Source organism: Mustela nivalis (assembly GCF_964662115.1).
Source record: "Mustela nivalis genome assembly, chromosome: 10".
Taxonomy (NCBI): domain Eukaryota; kingdom Metazoa; phylum Chordata; class Mammalia; order Carnivora; family Mustelidae; genus Mustela; species Mustela nivalis.
This window is the reverse complement of record NC_139029.1, coordinates 41,889,662-41,907,224: the sequence shown is the minus strand read 5'-3', so window position 1 is coordinate 41,907,224 and position 17,563 is coordinate 41,889,662. Positions and strand designations below refer to the sequence as shown.

The window sequence follows — 17,563 nt, the reverse complement described above, 5'->3', positions numbered from 1 at the left end:
CTTAGGTCTCTGGCCTGGGTAATCAGCTAGGTGTTGGCGCCCTGCACAGACATGGGGAGCGGGTAGGAATTGAATAGGGAGAAATAATGAGTCCAGTTCATGACACAGGGACTTTGAAATACCTGGGGGACATCCAGGTGGGAATCCCTTTTAACTAAACAGATGGTGGCGGGTTGGGGTCTGGTACTAAGAAAAAAATCTGGGGCAGAGGGTGGATTCAGGAATCATCATGGAGGCTCGGTGTGGTCAATGCCACGGGCATGGCTGAACTCGCCCAAAGCAAAAAGTGGAGGTCAAGGACAGAGCCTGAGAGAAGCTCATTCACAGTAGGTAGCTTGTGTAGCAAATATCCACCTCTTTTTCCTTGGGAGGCAGACACCTCCCCACCGCGCCAATGCTGGGGTGGCCACGTGACTGCGGAGCAGGCGGATGTTTGCGTGGATCAGCTTGGCATCTGGTGCTCCGTTCACCCACTCTGAAAACACACGCCAGGCAGCCTCTGCCCTGCAGCCTGGGCCCCAGCAAGGAGGACCCTGGAGCAAACTGGAGCAGAGCCGCCCAGACTGACAGCAGACCTATAAGTGAGAAATAAATGGCTTTTACAATAAGCCACTGAGATTTTGGGGCTGTTTGTTATGTAACATTGTATCAGCAATAGCTCTTCTAATAGAATTTTAAGAGGAGGCAGGAGGATAAGAACCCTTTCTAGGATCACTGGAAGAACAACCAACCACAGGGGACGGAAGGAAATCAGGAGAGAGTGGGAAGAGAGCCTTGGGAGCGTCCAGACCTCTGGTGCTCTGAGGTTTGGGGGGAACGTTTGCACCGTCTGCACCACGCCTGTATGTCTTCTTTCCCACAGGTGATGCTTGGGTCACCTTAGCTGCCTTGCTGGGCTTGAATCTGAATTCCAGATGTGGACGACTCCCCAGGCTACATCTTCAAGGCAGACTTCGCTCCGGAGCTCCAGACTATAATCTCCCTATCCCTGGATATCTCCATCTGGACCTCCGATGGGCTTTTCCAATTCCGCATGTCCAAGACCGCCTTCCTCATACTTGCCACCCACAGACCTGCTTCCTTTCCGGGGTCCTCCGACGGGCAGCCCCCTCACCCACGCCAGAAACCTGGGAGTCAGCTTTCACACCCTCATATGCCGTCAGCGACCGAGCCCAGGGAACTCTCTTCCATCGGCTTCCTTCCATCTCACCTGCTGCAGCACCTCTGACCACATCTGCTGCTCTCACCCCCACTACCTTGGGGGCTCCCCCTTTCTCCGGGCCCCCCAGCGTGCTCTTCCTAAAGCACGAAGAGGTCATTCCTGGTGAAAGCCCCTGCCTACAGGACAAAGACTGAACTTCTTAACATGACACCCATGGCCCTGAATGGCTCAGCTCAGCTGAATAAATCCATGAATGTCACTCATTCTTGTCTGGAACATATTCCACACCTGCCCCCAGCTCCTACTCAAGCCTCAGTTTAGACCGAGCCTGGTCTCAACAGCTTTCTGGATCCTTCCTACCACCTTCCACTCTGTCCCGCCTCTCCCCCACTGGACAAGTTAAATGCCCCTCCTTTTTATGTTCCCCTTTCCAAGCCCCATGATGTCCCATATTGGACCCTTTCTGTGCCCTCCCTCATCACTCTTAGCTCAGTGCCTTTCCTTTCTGGTTTTTATTGTGGTGAAATATACGTTACGTAAAACTTGACCATTTTAACCAGTTTTAAGTGCACAGCTAAGTACATTCACACCGCCATGTGCCCATCACCACCCTCCATCTCCAGAACTTCATTTTCCCAAACCAAAACTCTGAATCCATTTAGCCAGCACCTCGCATTCCCCCTGCCCTGCCCAGCCTGTGGGCAGTTGCAGTTTCTGTATCTGTGAACTTCACTGCTCTAGGTCCGCCATGCGAGTGGACCCAGGCAATATTTGTCCTTTTGTGTCTCCTTATCTCACTTGGGATCACATCCTCAAGGTTCAATCTATGTTGTAGCCTGTGTCAGACGGTCCCTCCTTTTTCAGGGCCGAGTAATATTCCATAGTTCCTCAGCTGATGGACAAGTCAGCTGATGGGTTGAGTCCATGTTGTGGCTGCTGTGAATAATGCCGCTATGATCATTGGTGTACATATATCTGTTTGAGTCCCTGCTTTCAGTTATCTGGGCTGTGTTCTTAGAGATGGAATTGCTGGATCATACGGCAGCTCCCTGTTTTCTAGCATGGTTGCAGCAGGGTATGTAACCCCCTACACTGCTCGAGGGTTCCCTTTTCTCCACATCCTCCAACACTTGATATTCTTTTTCTTCTTTTTCTTCCTCCCTTCCTTCCTTCCTTCCTTTTGCTATATTACCTATTATAAGGAGCGTAAAAGTGATCAGCCCACTTGTGACTCCAACCATTGCTACAGTAACCAGCTTCTTGAAATGTTACCTGACAGCACCTCCCCTCCTGTGCAGAGGTGCTCTAGTTCTCTGTTCTGGGGTTTTCTCTAATGCCGTGGCAAGGGGCATCTGCTCCTGTCACAAGGACTAGCTATCCATAACCCCACATAACAGAGCTCCTCCCTGCCGCAGACTTCACTTCCCTATCTGGAACATTCTTCCTTTGTGTAGTTAACTCTCCTGCATCCTTTAGAACTCAAATGTCACCTACACTGGGAAGCCCTCCCTGATGACCTCCCTCCCCCACAGAATCAGACTCTGCTCATAGCATCCTCTCCTTGGCACGGTTTGTCATGACATATTTATTAGTGTGCCTATTGAATTAACGCTTCTTTTGCTTGCTAGGCTGTGAGCTCTGAACAGAAGAAGACTGGGACTGTCTCGTTCACCTGCCATTCTTGCCACCTATTAGGGGGCACAGCCATTATCAGATGCTCAGAAAATCTTTCTTAAATCAATTATTTTATTCAACATTGAGCATATTTTTACTGAATACCTGCTTTAGAGATAGGGATAAAATTCCCATAGAGCTTAAATTCTAATGAGGGGAAAGGTAAGAAAAACAAGTAAACATATACTATGGTAGTTGGTAACGGTTGCTTGGGAGGAAACTAGACCAGGAAGAGAGGGGCAGGAGCCAGTCCACACAGGTTCATTAGGGTGGGCTCTGGCCATGTTCAGACCAGGGACCTGGAGGAAGGGAGGCATGCGCTGCGGGGAGGTGCGTAGGCAGAGAAATGGCGGGGATAAGGATGGAGCAGGTGAGGGCACATGGAGACGTGCTGGCCCAAGGCCAGTGGAGCATGCAAGGGGGAGCTGCCAGGGGACACTGTGAAAGGCTTCACGGTGGGTGGCATGGGAATGAACTCATGGCCAAGACATCCTGGAGAGGAGGTTTGGGGGGCACAGCAGAAACCCCGAGGGACCCGAGCATTGTCTTCCCCTCCCTGCCTACCCCCGGCAACACCTTGCCTTGTGTTTTCTTGCATTTTTCAGCGTCCCTGGCTTAGGGCCCAGGGTCCAGCGCTTAGTAGATGCTTTCTTGATAGAACTAACCCCTTTCAAGAAAATGCCTAAAACCATTTTGCTCTAACAAGCTGTCTCAGCACAGGTGTGTGTCCAGAAGAAGACAGTTCAAAACACATTTGATTTTAAACTTCGCTTCCTTCTTCCTTAGCACCTCTCTTTTTGCCGGCTCTGCTGTGCTAATAACATCAGGAGTAATCATCTTTTTCAATTTAGAGAATGTTTCTCCAATTACTCTCTCTGCTGAGCTCCAAACAGCCTTCAAAGCAGTGACTCTCCACTGTCCAGAGACGATCAGGAGCACGGGCTTGGCCAGCACTGATTGACAGCCCAGCAGGCAATTCCCCTGAAGTTCCTGGACCCAAACCCCTGCTTGCCCTGGACAGGGACAATGAGGTCCTCCTTTCCCAGACAGGCTCACAAGGCGAGGTCACCAGCCCGACATCCACCAGACAGGCTTGGACGCTGGATTTTTGTACCCCCTCATCGAGGCTCCTGATCCCTTCAGGAAAACGTCGGGAAACATGAGGGCTGACCACCCCGCTACCCCCAGCAGAGGAGCCCAGGGTTTTGACCAGAGACACTTCCATTCAATTCCGGGACCCACTGTGTCAGGGCAGGAGGGGGATGGGCTGCATTCTCAGTGACCACCAAAATAGCTGCACCCCCCGCAAAAAGGGGAGCCCCATCCTTCTAGCAGCTGTGTGAGGAACTCTGAAAGAGACCTGCTCACCAGGGAGAGGTAGGGACAGCCTCTGGCATCTTTGGCAAGCAGTTTCACAGCTTGAGCCCACAGGCCTGGAGTCTTTTTCCTTTAACTGCCACCTTCTGGAGGCCTGGCCATTGCCAACCTAATCCCAGAGCCCAGGATTTCTGCCCTCCGGTTTCTGGTAGCTGAGTGGAGGAGTGGCCATTCTAGCCCAAGCTTGGACTTGACCTCTCCTTCTCCTCTTCCACCTCAACTGCCTCTTACTCCTCATTCTGGTCACTCAGTTATTGGAGTCTCCTTTCACCATAGTTGCTAGGCACTGGAGACCTACTGGTGAATGACGACCATTCCTCTGGGCAGGAGGAGCTCACGCTCCCATGAGGGAGATGCACACATGTCCACACCTACACACTGTGGCCTACTGCAGTCTGTTGTGGGTTGTTGAGGGGGGTGTCCCAAGGGCTGCCAGAGGACTCCTGGCCCAGTCAGGGAGCTCAGGGAGGCTTCCCTGGAAGGCTTCCTGGTAGAGGTGGTACCTGCCCAGGCTGGATTTTAGGATTAGGAGGCATCTGTCACAGAAAGAGGTTTTTGGACAGAGGATTTCCCAATAGCATAAGCTCGATGGAGTAAGGATTTTTGTTTGGTTTATTACCCAGTACCTGGAACAATGCCTGGTATAGTAGATGCTCAATAGACAGATACTAAAAGAAAGAAGAAAAGGGAGGGAGGGATAGAGAAAGAGAGGAGGAAAGAATGAATGAGCCTGAGGTGGATATACTAGCAATGACTGGGTGTATTCTGAGGACCAAAAGTACAGTAGTTCCTCGAGGCTGTGGTTTAGGTGGGTGGGGCTGGGAAACGGGCCTTATCTCATCCCATTGTTGCTGGTGTCCCTTTCTTATCTCCACCCTGGGTCCGGAGCTCCTTCGGGGATGAGACCATTTTTTCCTTTCCTGGTTCCCCAACCCCTGGTACATACACTGAGTTGATGTACACACAGGTTCTGAACCTGTGCTTGGTGGTGGAGACACGCAGATGACTCAGACTTCGTTCCCCTCCCTGCCCGCTCTGGCGGAGGAGACAGACAGTAAACAACGGCTACAACAAGAGGCAGAATGACCACAGAGAGCCACTACAGAGGTTCAAACAAAATGAGACCAAGCAGGGGGATGGATGAGTTTTGCTTTGGTAGTGAAAAGCATAAAGGTCTTAGAGGAGAAGATGGCATCGAACAGCATGTTAGCGCTAAGCAATGGTCCAAGGGGGATGTTGTGTGGGAAGAATTCCTAGTAAAGACAGCAGGCTCAAAGATGTGGTCGCCCAAAGATGCGAAGGTGGAGCCGGGGGATTCAGTGGGGAAAGGGAGGCCGGGCTTTGGGATGCTGTTTGTTTTTAGGGGTTTGGACTGGATCCTCTTGAATCACCATGTGCACACTTGGTTGGGGCTGCTGAGTGGTCCCACTTCCCAGGAGCCTGTCAACTGCCTTCTCTCCAGCAGGCTGGGGGCTCCCTGCTTTCTCTGTCTGAGTCCTTTCTTTTAGCCTCACCAGGAACCTACTGACACAGAGCCTCATTCTGGGTCAGGCCCTAGCAAAGGGCAGACCACAAAGACAGAGTGCCCGGCACAGGTTCCCTCCTCTCCTCTTGCCACATGTGCTCCCAAAGAAGGTGCCAGTCCTTTTTTCGGTGGGGGTGTGGGGGGTGTGGGAAGAAAACTGCAGAAGGGAAATCAGCATCACAGAACATCAGATTTTCAAGAGATATTAAAGATCTTCTAACCCTCCTTTCTCATTTAACAGATGAGGAAAGTGATGTCCAGACAGGCTTGTGCTGCAGGCCTGGTGCTAATAGGGCATAACCAACTTGGTAGATAGACACTGCCATAGTCCAGCCAGAGAAGGGCAGTGTTTTCCTTTAGGCAGGACCTGACCGATACTCATGATCCTCATAATCTGTGGGCCTTGCAGACCCAAGATGAGTCAGGCTTCTTGTGAGTCAGTCTGTTGACAAGCCATCCTTGGCCATTCCTAGCCCATCAAAAATAGAAGTCCAGGGGAAGGGGATGAACAGGCCAATTTAATTAGTGTGGGCTCTAAGGTACCTTAAGGTAGCCCTATTAAATTAAACCGCCTAGGGGAAAAAATAACTGTAATTATTTCCTTCAACTCCCTCCAATCTCCATGCTTCCTTCATTCACAAAACAACCTTTAAACTAGGGGCTTCCATACAGACAACCATAGACTAGGGTTCGGTATTTCCCCTTTTCCGTACCCTTCCCAGGCGATCTCCAGGTCCCCCCAGAGAACGGTGTGCGTCCAGAGGCATCCGTAGGGCCTGGCTGTATTCTAATTTAGGGAGGCTGTTACACTGAGTAGAACATTATTCCAAAAATGCACCGAGTCTCCTTCCTGAACCAATGCAGATCGGTTTGCTGCGGGGCATTTCTTTTAAAAGCCCCTTTTCTCTTTTCAACAGATCAAAATAAGCAAACTTTAATGGTAGGGAATTATTCTTTATTTTGTTGAAATTTAGTTCTGAGTTTTCCTACTTGAAACGTGTTTTCCCCAGGACACTGACCTATCCTTTAATTGTTTGGTGCGAGGCATGTTAGGGGGAGGGGCGTTACTTGTTTATTGGAACAGCGCAGTTAAAAAAAAAAAAAATCAACCTAGGCTAACAGTTTCAAGGCTCCCCTAAAGATGTATCCAAACAGGCAGCCAATCAGCGCTTACACAGCTTTTTCTGCTTGACTCTTTTAAAGAGACAGTGCCGACAGTGTTTTATCACATTTAAAGAGAACCGCGCTCTGAAAGCAGTCTGAAAATGGGGGAGTCTTCCCCTATTTCGCTGGTTTCTGGTCTAAGAAGGGAGTCATCGTGTCTACTTGGGGTTCTCAGCGTGGACAGAGAGGAGTCCGCGGCAAATAGCTGGGTCACTCTGCCAGCACCCCCCCATTTCCCATTGTACACCTGGGTCACTGACAATGGAAGCTTCCCCTCCCCCCAAGCCTGACTCTCATGCCCCCCCCCCCACTCCCGAATTTAGCTCCATTTATTTGAAGTTTGCAGATTTCTGTGGCGCGCATTTCCACGTTGCAGGGCACCCAGGTGACGCCCCGGTACCCGGGAACGGCACAGTCTCCTGCGGAGAAGCCAAAGGGCTAACTTGCGAGGGTTGCCAGACCTTAGAAATTAGGGAGCAATCACTCTCCCTTCTCTTAGCACAAGTCCCACCCCCCTCCCCCCAGACTCCCCAAAGCACGCCGAGGACCTCTATCGCGCGGCTCCACTTTGGGGCTTTCCAAAGTATTTTAATGATGTAGTAAAGGAGCAGCCGCGCGCCTCGGCGCCGGCTCCGGCCGCCCAGCTCGCAGCGTGGAGCCCGGGGCCCGACACTCGGAAGGCGGACAGGGCAGGAGGGAGGGCCGGGGGCGGGGCGGCTGGGGAGCTGACTGGAGTCTGAGGAGGGGGTCGGGGTCGGAGCCCAGTGGGGAGGGCCGGCGAGGGGGAGGGGGAGATAAGGGCTGGGCCGGCGCGGGCCCGGCTAGGGGGGTGTTGGAAAAGAGGCCAGGGGCAGATAAGGGAGAGGGACGTGGCGGGAGGGAGCCGGTGGCGCTCCGCTTAGGGGTCCGCGCCCCCTCCCCTCCGACGCTGCCGCAGCGCCCCCCGCCCCCCTATGGTCCCCGCCGCGGAGAGCGCCGGGCAAACCCCCTCGTCGCCGGGGTCAGGAGACGAGAGCTCCCCCGGCCCGATTCGAGTCCCCTCCCCACAGCCACAGAAAAGAGAGGCGCGCGCCCCCGGGCACCCCCGGCTCAGCCGCAGAAGCAGGGGCAGCGGCTCGGTGGAGGCGGCCGCAGCGGGGACTGCCGCGGCCGGGCGCTGACAGGGCGTCCCTCCCGGGCCGCCGGGCCCGCCCCCGCGCGCCGATTGGCCGAAGCCACCATCAATCGCAGGACGTTGACGCCCGCCTCGCTTCCTCGCCCGGGTAGCCACGTTCGGTTGAGCTCCAAGTAGACCAGCGGCAGCGGCGGCGGCAGCGGTGCCGGAGGCGCAGAGGGCGGCGCAGGCGGAGCCGGGCGGGCGGGCGCACGAGCGAGCCAGCGGGCGGCCGGGCCGGCGGGCGAGCGGCGGCGGCAGCGGCACCCCAGGCCGAGCCGGCGCGGGAGGAGTTCCAGGGCGATGGGGCCGCGGCCGGGGCTGACGCTTTGACAGCTGGAAAGAGCGCGGAGCCAGCGCCTGGGGGGGAGGGAGGGGAGCGCGGCGAGGAGAGCGCGAGCGGGCTAGCGAGCGAGGCCGGGGAGGGGGCCGGGAGCGAGGGGGCAGCTCGGGAGCAAGCCGGAGCGGTAGCGGCGGCGGCGGCGGCGGCGGCAGCGAGGCTCGGTGCCCTCTTCTCCGCAAACCATGTTTGCCAAAGGCAAAGGCTCGGCGGTGCCCTCGGACGGGCAGGCTCGGGAAAAGTAAGCCCTATTTTCCAAGTGTCGGCCGCGCCGTCGCCGGGCTGCGGGAGGGCGGTGGGAGGCAGGTGGGCGGGCGGGGGCTGCTGCGCCCCGGGCCCGGCGCCGCCTGCCTGGCCCCTTCCCCGAGGCCGCGGCGGGCGGCGTGGGAGAGCCCATTGTTGGGAGGCGGCGGAGGCCGGGGCGTCGGGGGGCGCCGCCGGCGGAGGGGGCACCTGGTGGCCGCGGGGCGTGCCGGGCGCGGGGGCCCCGCGGAGAGGGGTGGGCGAGGTCCCGAGCGCGAGCCTGGGCGCCCGCAGCGGCGGCCGCACTTTGCCCCGCGGGCGCGGGCAGGGGGCGCGTGGCTCCCGCAGCCCCGAAGGCTCCTTTTGTCCGCCCGCGGCGTGAGGAGTGCGTGCCGGGGGCTTTGTTCGGCGGGGAGCGCTCTCCCTTGCTTGCCCCTCGGCCTCGCCTCCCGCCCCGCGCTCTCCGGGGCGCCGCGCTGGGCAGGGACGGCGGCGCCGGCTTGGCCCTGGGCTTGGGGGACAGTTGCTTGGGGGGGAGCTGATGAGGGTGGCGCTTTGCTGCCCTCTCCAGAGCGCGCTGAGCACCCCGGAGTCCAGGACTGAGTCTCCCCGGACCCTCAGAGCTGGAGAGAGGGTGGCAATGAGTGGGTCGGGAAAAGGAGGGAGGCTCTGGGGTCGGGAGGCTTACAGAGTTTGAGAGACCTAGGCGGATTTGGCCCCGACGCCAGTTGGAAGTTCAAGTTTGGGGGGCTGCTCTCTAGCTCTCACGGCTCGAGGCAGTGCGTCCCCTGGTACCCACCCCCTGACTGCTTCCACCCGCGGCCCCAAGACAGGGCCGAGCTAGCTGCTCACCTCTGGTTGGGGCCACAATGGGACAGCGCAGATAGGGCTGGAAGCCGGCTGGCAAGGTCCAGAAGCGAGCGCCCCTTGTGATCTGACGCCTTCCCTCTTTTTCTGTGCCCCTTGCCCACTTTCCAGGTTAGCTTTATACGTCTACGAATATTTACTGCACGTAGGAGCACAGAAATCTGCACAGACCTTCTTGTCGGAGGTGAGTGGAACTCCCCCCACCAACCCCCATCATCCAATTTCTTGACACCCCCTCTTCCCCACTATTCTTAGAGCCTTTGTTTTCAGGAACAGCCACTGTGGCCACCATTTTGAATTTTTATCACCTTTTGGCATTTATTGTTAGTTGGTCTTCACAGCCTTTTGGCTCCGGGAAGCCCCCAGCCCACCCTTCCTCTCTGCTCCTCTTAAGCGGTCTCTGCTCTCTGCTTTCCAGATTCGATGGGAAAAAAACATCACGTTGGGAGAACCGCCTGGGTTTTTGCACTCGTGGTGGTGGTAAGTTTGTGTGATAGTTTTGCGTGTGTGTTTGTTTTGTTCTGAGACCTGGGTCTGGGTGAACAAAGACAGGCAGCCTGGAGCAGAAGCCCACGCCTTAGCTTTTGGGCTTGGCACAGACCAGGGCGCCTCTGGACATTCAGACTAGGGCTGGTGAAGGAGGAAAAGGACAGCAGAGGCTGGTTCCTGAAGTTTTTGCTTCTCTTTCCCCTCCTATTGAGAAGCTCCTAAATCATGCCTAGTGTTTATATAGAAACTCCTTTACTTTCCTATCTCTCTCCGGGGCACCAGGCCGGGTCTTGAAAAAACCTTGAAGGATTTTTGTCAATTCTACATGCTGCTTTAATTAGAGGGAGTGGGGGTGGGGTAGGGTGGGGAGGATACCAGGTCTGTTTTACAGCTGGCCTGTCCCTTCCTTTTTCTTCTGTGAGCTCCAAACCTTTAGAGAGCAGCTCTGTTGGGTCCTTTCCCAGGCACCCTGAGAAAAAAAGCAAGAAGGGGCTGCCACTTCCTTTAAAGATACTGATTCAGACTGACTGGACTTTCCTCTCCTCTGTGGGCCCTCCCCCCAACCCCCAGCATCCCTAAAACCACAAAGTTTCATTTTACCAAGAACCTTAACTGGTTGGTGTTGACCTCACAGAGTGCTGATAGTCGGTAGTTGGTAGTTGGTGGCTTTCCCTTATTTGTGACCCTTTCCCTCCTTTATGTGGGTCCTGCTGGGGTGGGACCTCTGTCGGTCCAGGTCTCTCCTTGTAGGTTTGCGTAAGAACAGGGGCTGAGGGTCAGCAGGAATGAGTCGCTGTGAGTGTAAGACCTGGCTGTTTCCCCGGGACCGATTGGTGGAGTCTCTGGCGTCCTTTTGAAAAGGACAAGAAAGCAGAATGGCTTTTGATATTTTGGTGGAGTTCAGAAGGATTGGAGTGCCACGTCTTGGGATCTTAGCTGTGCGTTTTTACCTGACCACCAGTTCAGGTTACTGTTCCGAGTCTCTTTGAAATACGGGGGGCAGGGGGGGCGGGGGGATGAAGTGTCTGTTCTAACTTGCACAGAGAAAATGCGTTTTTAATTATTTCTGCCAAACTTGGAACTGCGGTGCTGTGGCTTGAGGATTCTACCTGTAGGAGTGGGTGATAGGTTTTCTGGGGTGGTTTGGGAGAGCAGTATGTGAGCGGGGTGGGTGCGTCTGACCATCACGGATTTTTGCAGAACCTCGGGTTTAGGAGTAAAAGTTACTGAGAAGGGGGCCAGGGAGTTTGTAGTGTTCGAAATCTTTAGTGTGTGCTGTTAATCCAATGTGTGCTACTTCAGGGGACAGAAAGGAATGTTTTTGAGCCTCTATCTGCAGCTACTAGGAGCCTCCTGTTTTCTCGTTCTGTCTGATTTTCTTGTTGTGTCCATAAGCGGCACCCCCCAGCCCCTGCCCCAATCTTCTCCAGCCTTGTCTCAGGCCCAGGAACGGGGAGAGTCTGTTGTGCTGGACCTGAGCAGTGGTGGCTCTGAGCGGCTCTGTCTGTGGTCTTGGTAGAAGTTGCTTCCCTGCCATTCGACACTGAGCAAATGACAGCTAAGACTCTCCAGGTGGGAGGAAGCCTAGGCGCTGATTCGGAGTTGATCAGGCCCCGGAATTTGGACACCTTGAGCGAGATGGCTTGTTTGATGATCTGCTGAGTCGGTTGTTGCTGTTGGGGACAGGAGCTCTAGATTGGGAGTCAGACTTATGCCTAGGTGCCCGTTTCCTTTGAGTGGTTCCCAGCCCTGGGCCTTGGGCTTCTGACCTGAAGAGGCTTTCTAGGGCCCCGTATTAATACCAGTGACTACCGCATGTTTGTGTAAGCTTTTACTGGTTGACAGATGACTTGTGGGTCTGTTCTCATGTAATACAAAGTGTTAGAGTGACTATACCAAATCTTGGAGGCCTGTATGAGGCAGAGATATCTAGCCCTGCCCCTTGCCCCCTACCCCCACTGCCCTTTGCTGGATTGGTGGACAGGTGCCTCTCTGAGGAGGGCTATTTCAACATGAAAGGACAAGATACTGGGTTGTCGACTGCCTCTCCTTTGGCTAATTGATATGCATTCTTTAGGGGTGTGGGGGGGATGATTCTTGCATAAGAATTCCTTGGGGGAGGGCCTGGATGGGACTGAGGGGTGAGATGGGAGGGGTGGGGGTGTGGGCTCTGGGCTCTGGGATTAAGAACCTGTAGGAAGTTCCTTTATTGCTAGTCACCCAGATTGCTCCGCCTATGAATCATAGTCCTGACTTTGACAGTTTAACCTTTTTGTGAAATGTAGCCATTTTGGTTGGGGGGATGGTGGTGAAAGGAGCACAGATGAGGGAGGCCCAGATTCTTACCCAGATTCCTACCTGTCCTATCTGGACCCCCATGAATGGGTTGTACTAATCCATCCAAGCTTCAGTTGCCTCTTGAATAAAGTAGGGTTAGTCACCTCCCTTAAAGCACCACCGTAGTACAAGCAAGGTCACGGGCGGGAGGCATCTAGCGCACAGTAGGTGCCTCATGGCCAAGAACTAATACTCTTAGGGCAAAAGTCTGGCTTGCCAGAAGATGTTGGTCCATTGTGTTTTCAAGCCCGAGTTTAAAGGCTGGAAATGTGGGATTAGAGCCTTTGGGAGACCCCGTGCTGTTAGCCCCATACGGTGTGCACTTGTCGCTGGTACACGAGTGATAATTAGTAACCCGATCTTATTTTATTTTTCAACTTGCAGCGTATTCTGGGACCTTTACTGTGCAGCTCCTGAAAGGCGAGATACTTGTGAACATTCGAGTGAAGCAAAAGCCTTTCATGATTACGTGAGTAACAAATTTTTAATCCTGGCAATAATTACAGGGTTGGATAGCTCTAACTTCTTTAGTACCAGAAGCAAATACACAGCCATTTGGCAGTGGTCTTTGTTTTCTCCTGGCCTTTTTGTTCTGCCCACCTCCCTGCTGCCCTTGCCCCGTTCTAACTTGGAGAACCGTGTTTCGTAATGTGGTAATTATGCAAAAGAGTATAGATACCTATCTGGAGGATAAAATGGTGGTGTTAGGGCTCAGCTGTAAGAGGCTGATGTTCAGAGCGGACAGTTAGCTAGCTGGGAAGGGACTGAGTCTCCTTGGTGTTGGTTTAATTAAAAAATTTGCCGTCGCCACTGCCACAAAACAAAAACAAACACGAAACTTGTGTTTCAGAGCTGAAGGGCTGGTTGAGTGAGAGTTTGGTGAAATGGACTCCTTCCTTACTTCCCAGGGAGCAGTCTTTTCAAATTATGTTTTGGAGTGTGTGTATGCGCACGTGTGTGGTTGGAGGGCTCAGGTTGTGCCCACTGAGACCATGTGTACTTTGAAGTCCTTGGCTGGTCCATAATCTTGTGTCCAAAATGTTCTTGTGAAGATAGTTAGTTTCATCACATCATAGTGCTTGCTACCCTATCATTCATCCTCTACCTGGGTGAGTTTCTTAAGATTTATGAAATGCTTATAAGAGCGACGTCCGCTGCATATCCATCTCCCATGGCAGTCCCCCTCAGAAAAAAATTAAACTCCAAACATGGGTTGGAGTCAGAATTTATGATCAGATGAAACATGATCTGGAGGAGGTGGGAGATGGAAGGGGAAGTGTCTGCAGTTCTTCCCAGCCTCCTTCCAGGCTTCATCTCCCGGTGGCCTTGTAGATGGGTGTGTGTGTGTGTGTGTAAAAGAGTGTGCATGTGGTGGTGGTTTATTTGGTCTTGCACTTTTTCATGAGGTCGGTAGGAATGGTCTCCAAATTCTAGGGTATGGAAGTTGGTTTCTTGAATGTTGTCAGGGTCCACCCACTTGGTCAGGCCATGTGTGCCCCCTGCTTGCAGAGGGGGGACGCACCTAGGACACCAGAAACTGGCCTAGGACACGTGAACCCATCTGGTTGATTTTCACAAGTGCCATTACCATGAATGACAATTGCTCCTGTAGTAGACCGAGTTAGCCGCTCTGCAGGAGGCTCACTGGTTTTGAGACTACTCAACGGGATGAACTCTTATTATGACTGAAAAGTTAATGCCCTTGGACAAGACCGCTGAGGAAGTGGACCTGTTCTTGTGCCTCTCCAAGGTTGAGAAAGAAGCTGGAGCATGGTACTTATGGTCTGGTAAACTTTTAGTAGCAAAAGGTGAGGTGACTGGTTCTCTTGTGATGTGGTTCTTCTGGGAAAATCCGTGGTGATGATCTTAGGGTTTCCTGAGCTGGAGGATGGGGGAGGAGGCCAGAAGGAACATTAAGCATATAAAAATAGTTGGTGAATTTGACCTTTCTACTTAGTAAAAAAAAATCTTCCTCTTTTTTTTTTTTTTTTAAACGGTTAGAGAGTGCATTCCTGTGTGGCCAGTCTTGGCTGTGCAAATGGTTTTGTTTTAGAGCTGTGGGGGATAGGTGGACATGCCTATTTCAGGTAAATCTCTTGATAGAGGATGTCTTTGCTATCTTTTGCAAGTCGTTGAAGAAGTTAATAATTTTTAACTAAGTTTGGTGCTCTAGCAAATGATGTGAGATGGTGGCAATTTGTGGTTTGGTCTGCATCTTGAAACAATACGGGTGGCAGTGAAAGCTCACATGGGTTTGCTTTCCATAATTTATTAAGGAATGGTGGCAGAATTACGTGGCAAGTTGAAATCGGCATAGATGTGTAGAAGATGCTACTAAGTGTTGCAGTCCCACTGATTGAGGCCCAGGATTCACAGATTTGTGGGAATAAAGCCCCTTTCCCTAGATTGGAATCCGTTTGGTGTCATTGGCTTGAGAATGAGGTCACGTGGGGGGGGGTGGAGTAATGAATGGCGACAGGGAGGGCACATCTGTATGGTGGAGGAGTTCCGGGGTGACATTGGATTGCCGGGGTGACAGAGGACCAACTGGTAAATTAAGAGAAATTTAAGACCATTAAGAAAAGGAACTGTCTCTTCTCTTTGGCCTTCTCAGACCTTCGTGTCTTCCGTCCATCCCCACGGCTACCATCTAGTTAGCCCTCATTCCTTCTTGCTAGAATTGTTGTCTCTTTCCAAGCTCCCTTCCTCTTGTCTAGAATGCATGCCTCTCTTATCCATTCAAATCGTATCCATCTCTTAACTTCTTTGTGGACTTCTGTGATAGTTTCCAGCACACTCTGATCACCCCACCTCATTGTCTGTGGAGACCATCTATCTGTGTACACAGAGCCTTTGTTGGCAGCTCTCCATGTACTGGGCCCCCGTGCTGACCACTTTGGTTTAGTCTCTTGTTCCAGCTGCCAGTGGCCTGGTGAGAGGGGTATTGTTAATTCCCATTTTGCAGATGAGGAAGCCGAGGCCCAGAGAGGTGAATCCACAGCTAACGGGTAGAATGAGGATCCAAACACAGTCTGTCAGCGACTCCAGGGTCGCGGCCCCTGACTGCCGAGGCTCAGCCCTGCTGGTCCATGGCGAGTGTCATTCGTTCTCACCTGTTCCCACTACTTTCTCTTCTAGGCATGTCTTTCCAACCGCAGCTTATTAGTTTTTTCCCTGCCAGAGGCTGTTCATCCGTCTACAGAGCTGTCTGTCTCTGTAGCTCCCACAGTACCTTGCACACAGTAGGCGTGCATGCTCATTGAATGAAGGGGTTGAAGACCTACGGGTAAGGAAAAATAGGTCATTTGGGCTCATTGACAAGCCTGGCCTAGAACGGCCATTGGCGTGTTGGAAGATGTTCCTTTGGTGCTTTCACTTTTGCTGGGTGGTCTTGAGCACGGTGTTCTAACGCTGGTTAACTAGTTACCTTACATCCTGTCGGTAAGAGTGGGCAGTAACTAGCCTTGGTGTGTGGGGGTAGTGAGTATCAAGTTCTTGCGGGGCAGGGGTCAGGGAGAGGTTGCCCGGTTGCTGCTGTGGGGCTGGAACAGTCTTGGGAAAGGACCTGTCTCCGCTCTCCTAGGGAAAAGATTTTGTGTTCCTGACAAATTGTCTCCCCTTCCTGACAGTGGAGTCAGGGGTCAGGTGATCGTAAAGGTTCCTCTCCGGTCAAAGCCAGGCTGTAGGGCCTGGAATGAGCCAGGTGACTCGGGGGGGGGGGGCTTAAATTTTCTTTGAATTGCTGAGTTTTCATATGAGTCAGTCTGTCCTCTCTCCCGCCCTCCCCCCCCAGCCCCCAAACACCTGGAATGTTATTTGTAAGCCCTGATGTTGACTACGTGTAACGTGGAGTGTTTGGGCATTCAGTACGAGAATAGACTTTTCTGAGAAATCGGTTTATCCTAAGTCAGAAGAGCCCCGAGGCCCTGGGAGGAGGCTCATGGGGACCCTGCTGTGGTTTTGGGGGGCTCTTCTACTCTCACCAGAGCAGTGCTCCTCAGGGCATCGGTAAAAGGCCTTGGGGTACCATTGGCTTCTCTTAGACCCTGTTGTTTGGGGCCTGGCCTTTTGTGGGGTGGATACCTGTTCCACCTGAGTCTCTCACCTTGGGCCAACTTCTCTGCTTGCTTTCCCCCCCGGCCTGTGTGGCTGGTAGAAAGAAGTATTTTCGGTGCCTTCTTGGCTGCCAGTGGCCCTTTTCCTTGTGTGGTAGCTAAATGTGTGTTTTCTTCTTGGTAGAGAAATGAGTGGAGTAGGTGTGCCCTGGCAGTGAGGCCTCTGACCTGGAGGTGCTGGAGAGCTGTGGGGGCTCCTTGCGCAGCTCATGTCACGGCAGTCGTTATAAAGCCTTTCAGGGCAGGCTTGTAGTTGGGCCTCATGGTGCATCAGGGGTTATTCTTGAGTTTCAGCCCCATTTCACAGATGAGGAAACCGAGGCCTGGAGTTCAGATAGTCTGTGCAGGGGCATGTAGCGGGGGTGGGGGTGGGGTGGGTGGCAGAACTAGGACCAAATAGGATTTTTCAGGTTCTTCATCTCAACTTTTGGCAGCCCTCATTTGTGAACAGAATTCCTGCTGAATGGAGGGGAGGTGCTGACACTTGGCCCCAAGTGTGCCCATGTATAGTCACTGAGGAAATGAATTGGGCAGCGAGTTAGTCTGAAGCCCCTGAGAGGTGAACTGCGGAATCACTGGCAGAGGGGGACAGGAGCTCGGGAAGGGAGTTTGTTCTGGTACAGTGGCTCTCTTGGCAGGGAAAATGTGATAAAAGCTCTGGCCTTTCCTTCCAGAAAATACCCGTGTCCCCACAAAGGAGACTTTGTACCTGATTTCAGAAGGTGTGCAGACTGCTGCCCCTGCCCCTGGCCCTGGCCCCTCTGTGATTCCCAGGGAAGAACTTGGGGCAGATACTAGACATGGAATCCCATGACCTTGATGAGTGTGGAGCCTCAGTTTCTCCGCTCTGAAGACCTGAGGTCCCTTTCTGCTCTGCCATTGTGAGCCCCTGACAAGGAGGGCCTGGCTCCCTTTCCCCCTCTGCCCCCAGCTGTGAGCCTATGTCTCCAGGCTGCCAGGGGGGATTAGGCAAGTGCCCCAGAGGCCTAGGCGTGGACGTGAGCTGAGGTATTTGTGGCTCTGTGGCAGGGGTCCAGCGTCCTTGGTGGGTTTGAAATAGCAAAGTGATATTTGAGAGGGCTCTTCTTGGATGTGCTGAGCTGGGGTTCCTGCCAGG

At 53.4% G+C, this 17,563-nt stretch overlaps 1 protein-coding gene and 1 long non-coding RNA gene across 10 annotated transcripts in view; both read left to right on the top strand.

Annotated features, from left to right (window-relative positions):
* LOC309843181 overlaps window positions 1-1,499 on the top strand; it is a 41,389-nt gene extending 39,890 nt beyond the window's left edge. For 2 of the 4 annotated variants that reach the window (XR_014299990.1, XR_014299991.1), the window contains exon 7: window positions 863-1,498. This is a non-coding gene — a long non-coding RNA (uncharacterized lncRNA). Of the gene's footprint in view, window positions 1-862 lie in introns of all 4 variants that reach the window. The other 2 variants (XR_014299989.1, XR_014299992.1) reach the window with 2 other exon arrangements.
* Window positions 1,500-8,297: 6,798 nt separating this feature from the next.
* The window catches only part of SSBP3 (single stranded DNA binding protein 3), a 162,308-nt gene continuing 153,042 nt past the window's right edge, over window positions 8,298-17,563 (top strand). For all 6 annotated transcript variants that reach the window (XM_082685248.1, XM_082685247.1, XM_082685246.1 and 3 more), the window contains exons 1-4: window positions 8,298-8,636; window positions 9,617-9,689; window positions 9,924-9,985; window positions 12,716-12,800. In XM_082685248.1, coding sequence (XP_082541374.1) covers window positions 8,581-8,636; window positions 9,617-9,689; window positions 9,924-9,985; window positions 12,716-12,800 — 276 coding nt within the window. In that variant the 5' untranslated portion in view covers window positions 8,298-8,580. The remainder of the gene's footprint in view (window positions 8,637-9,616; window positions 9,690-9,923; window positions 9,986-12,715; window positions 12,801-17,563) is intronic.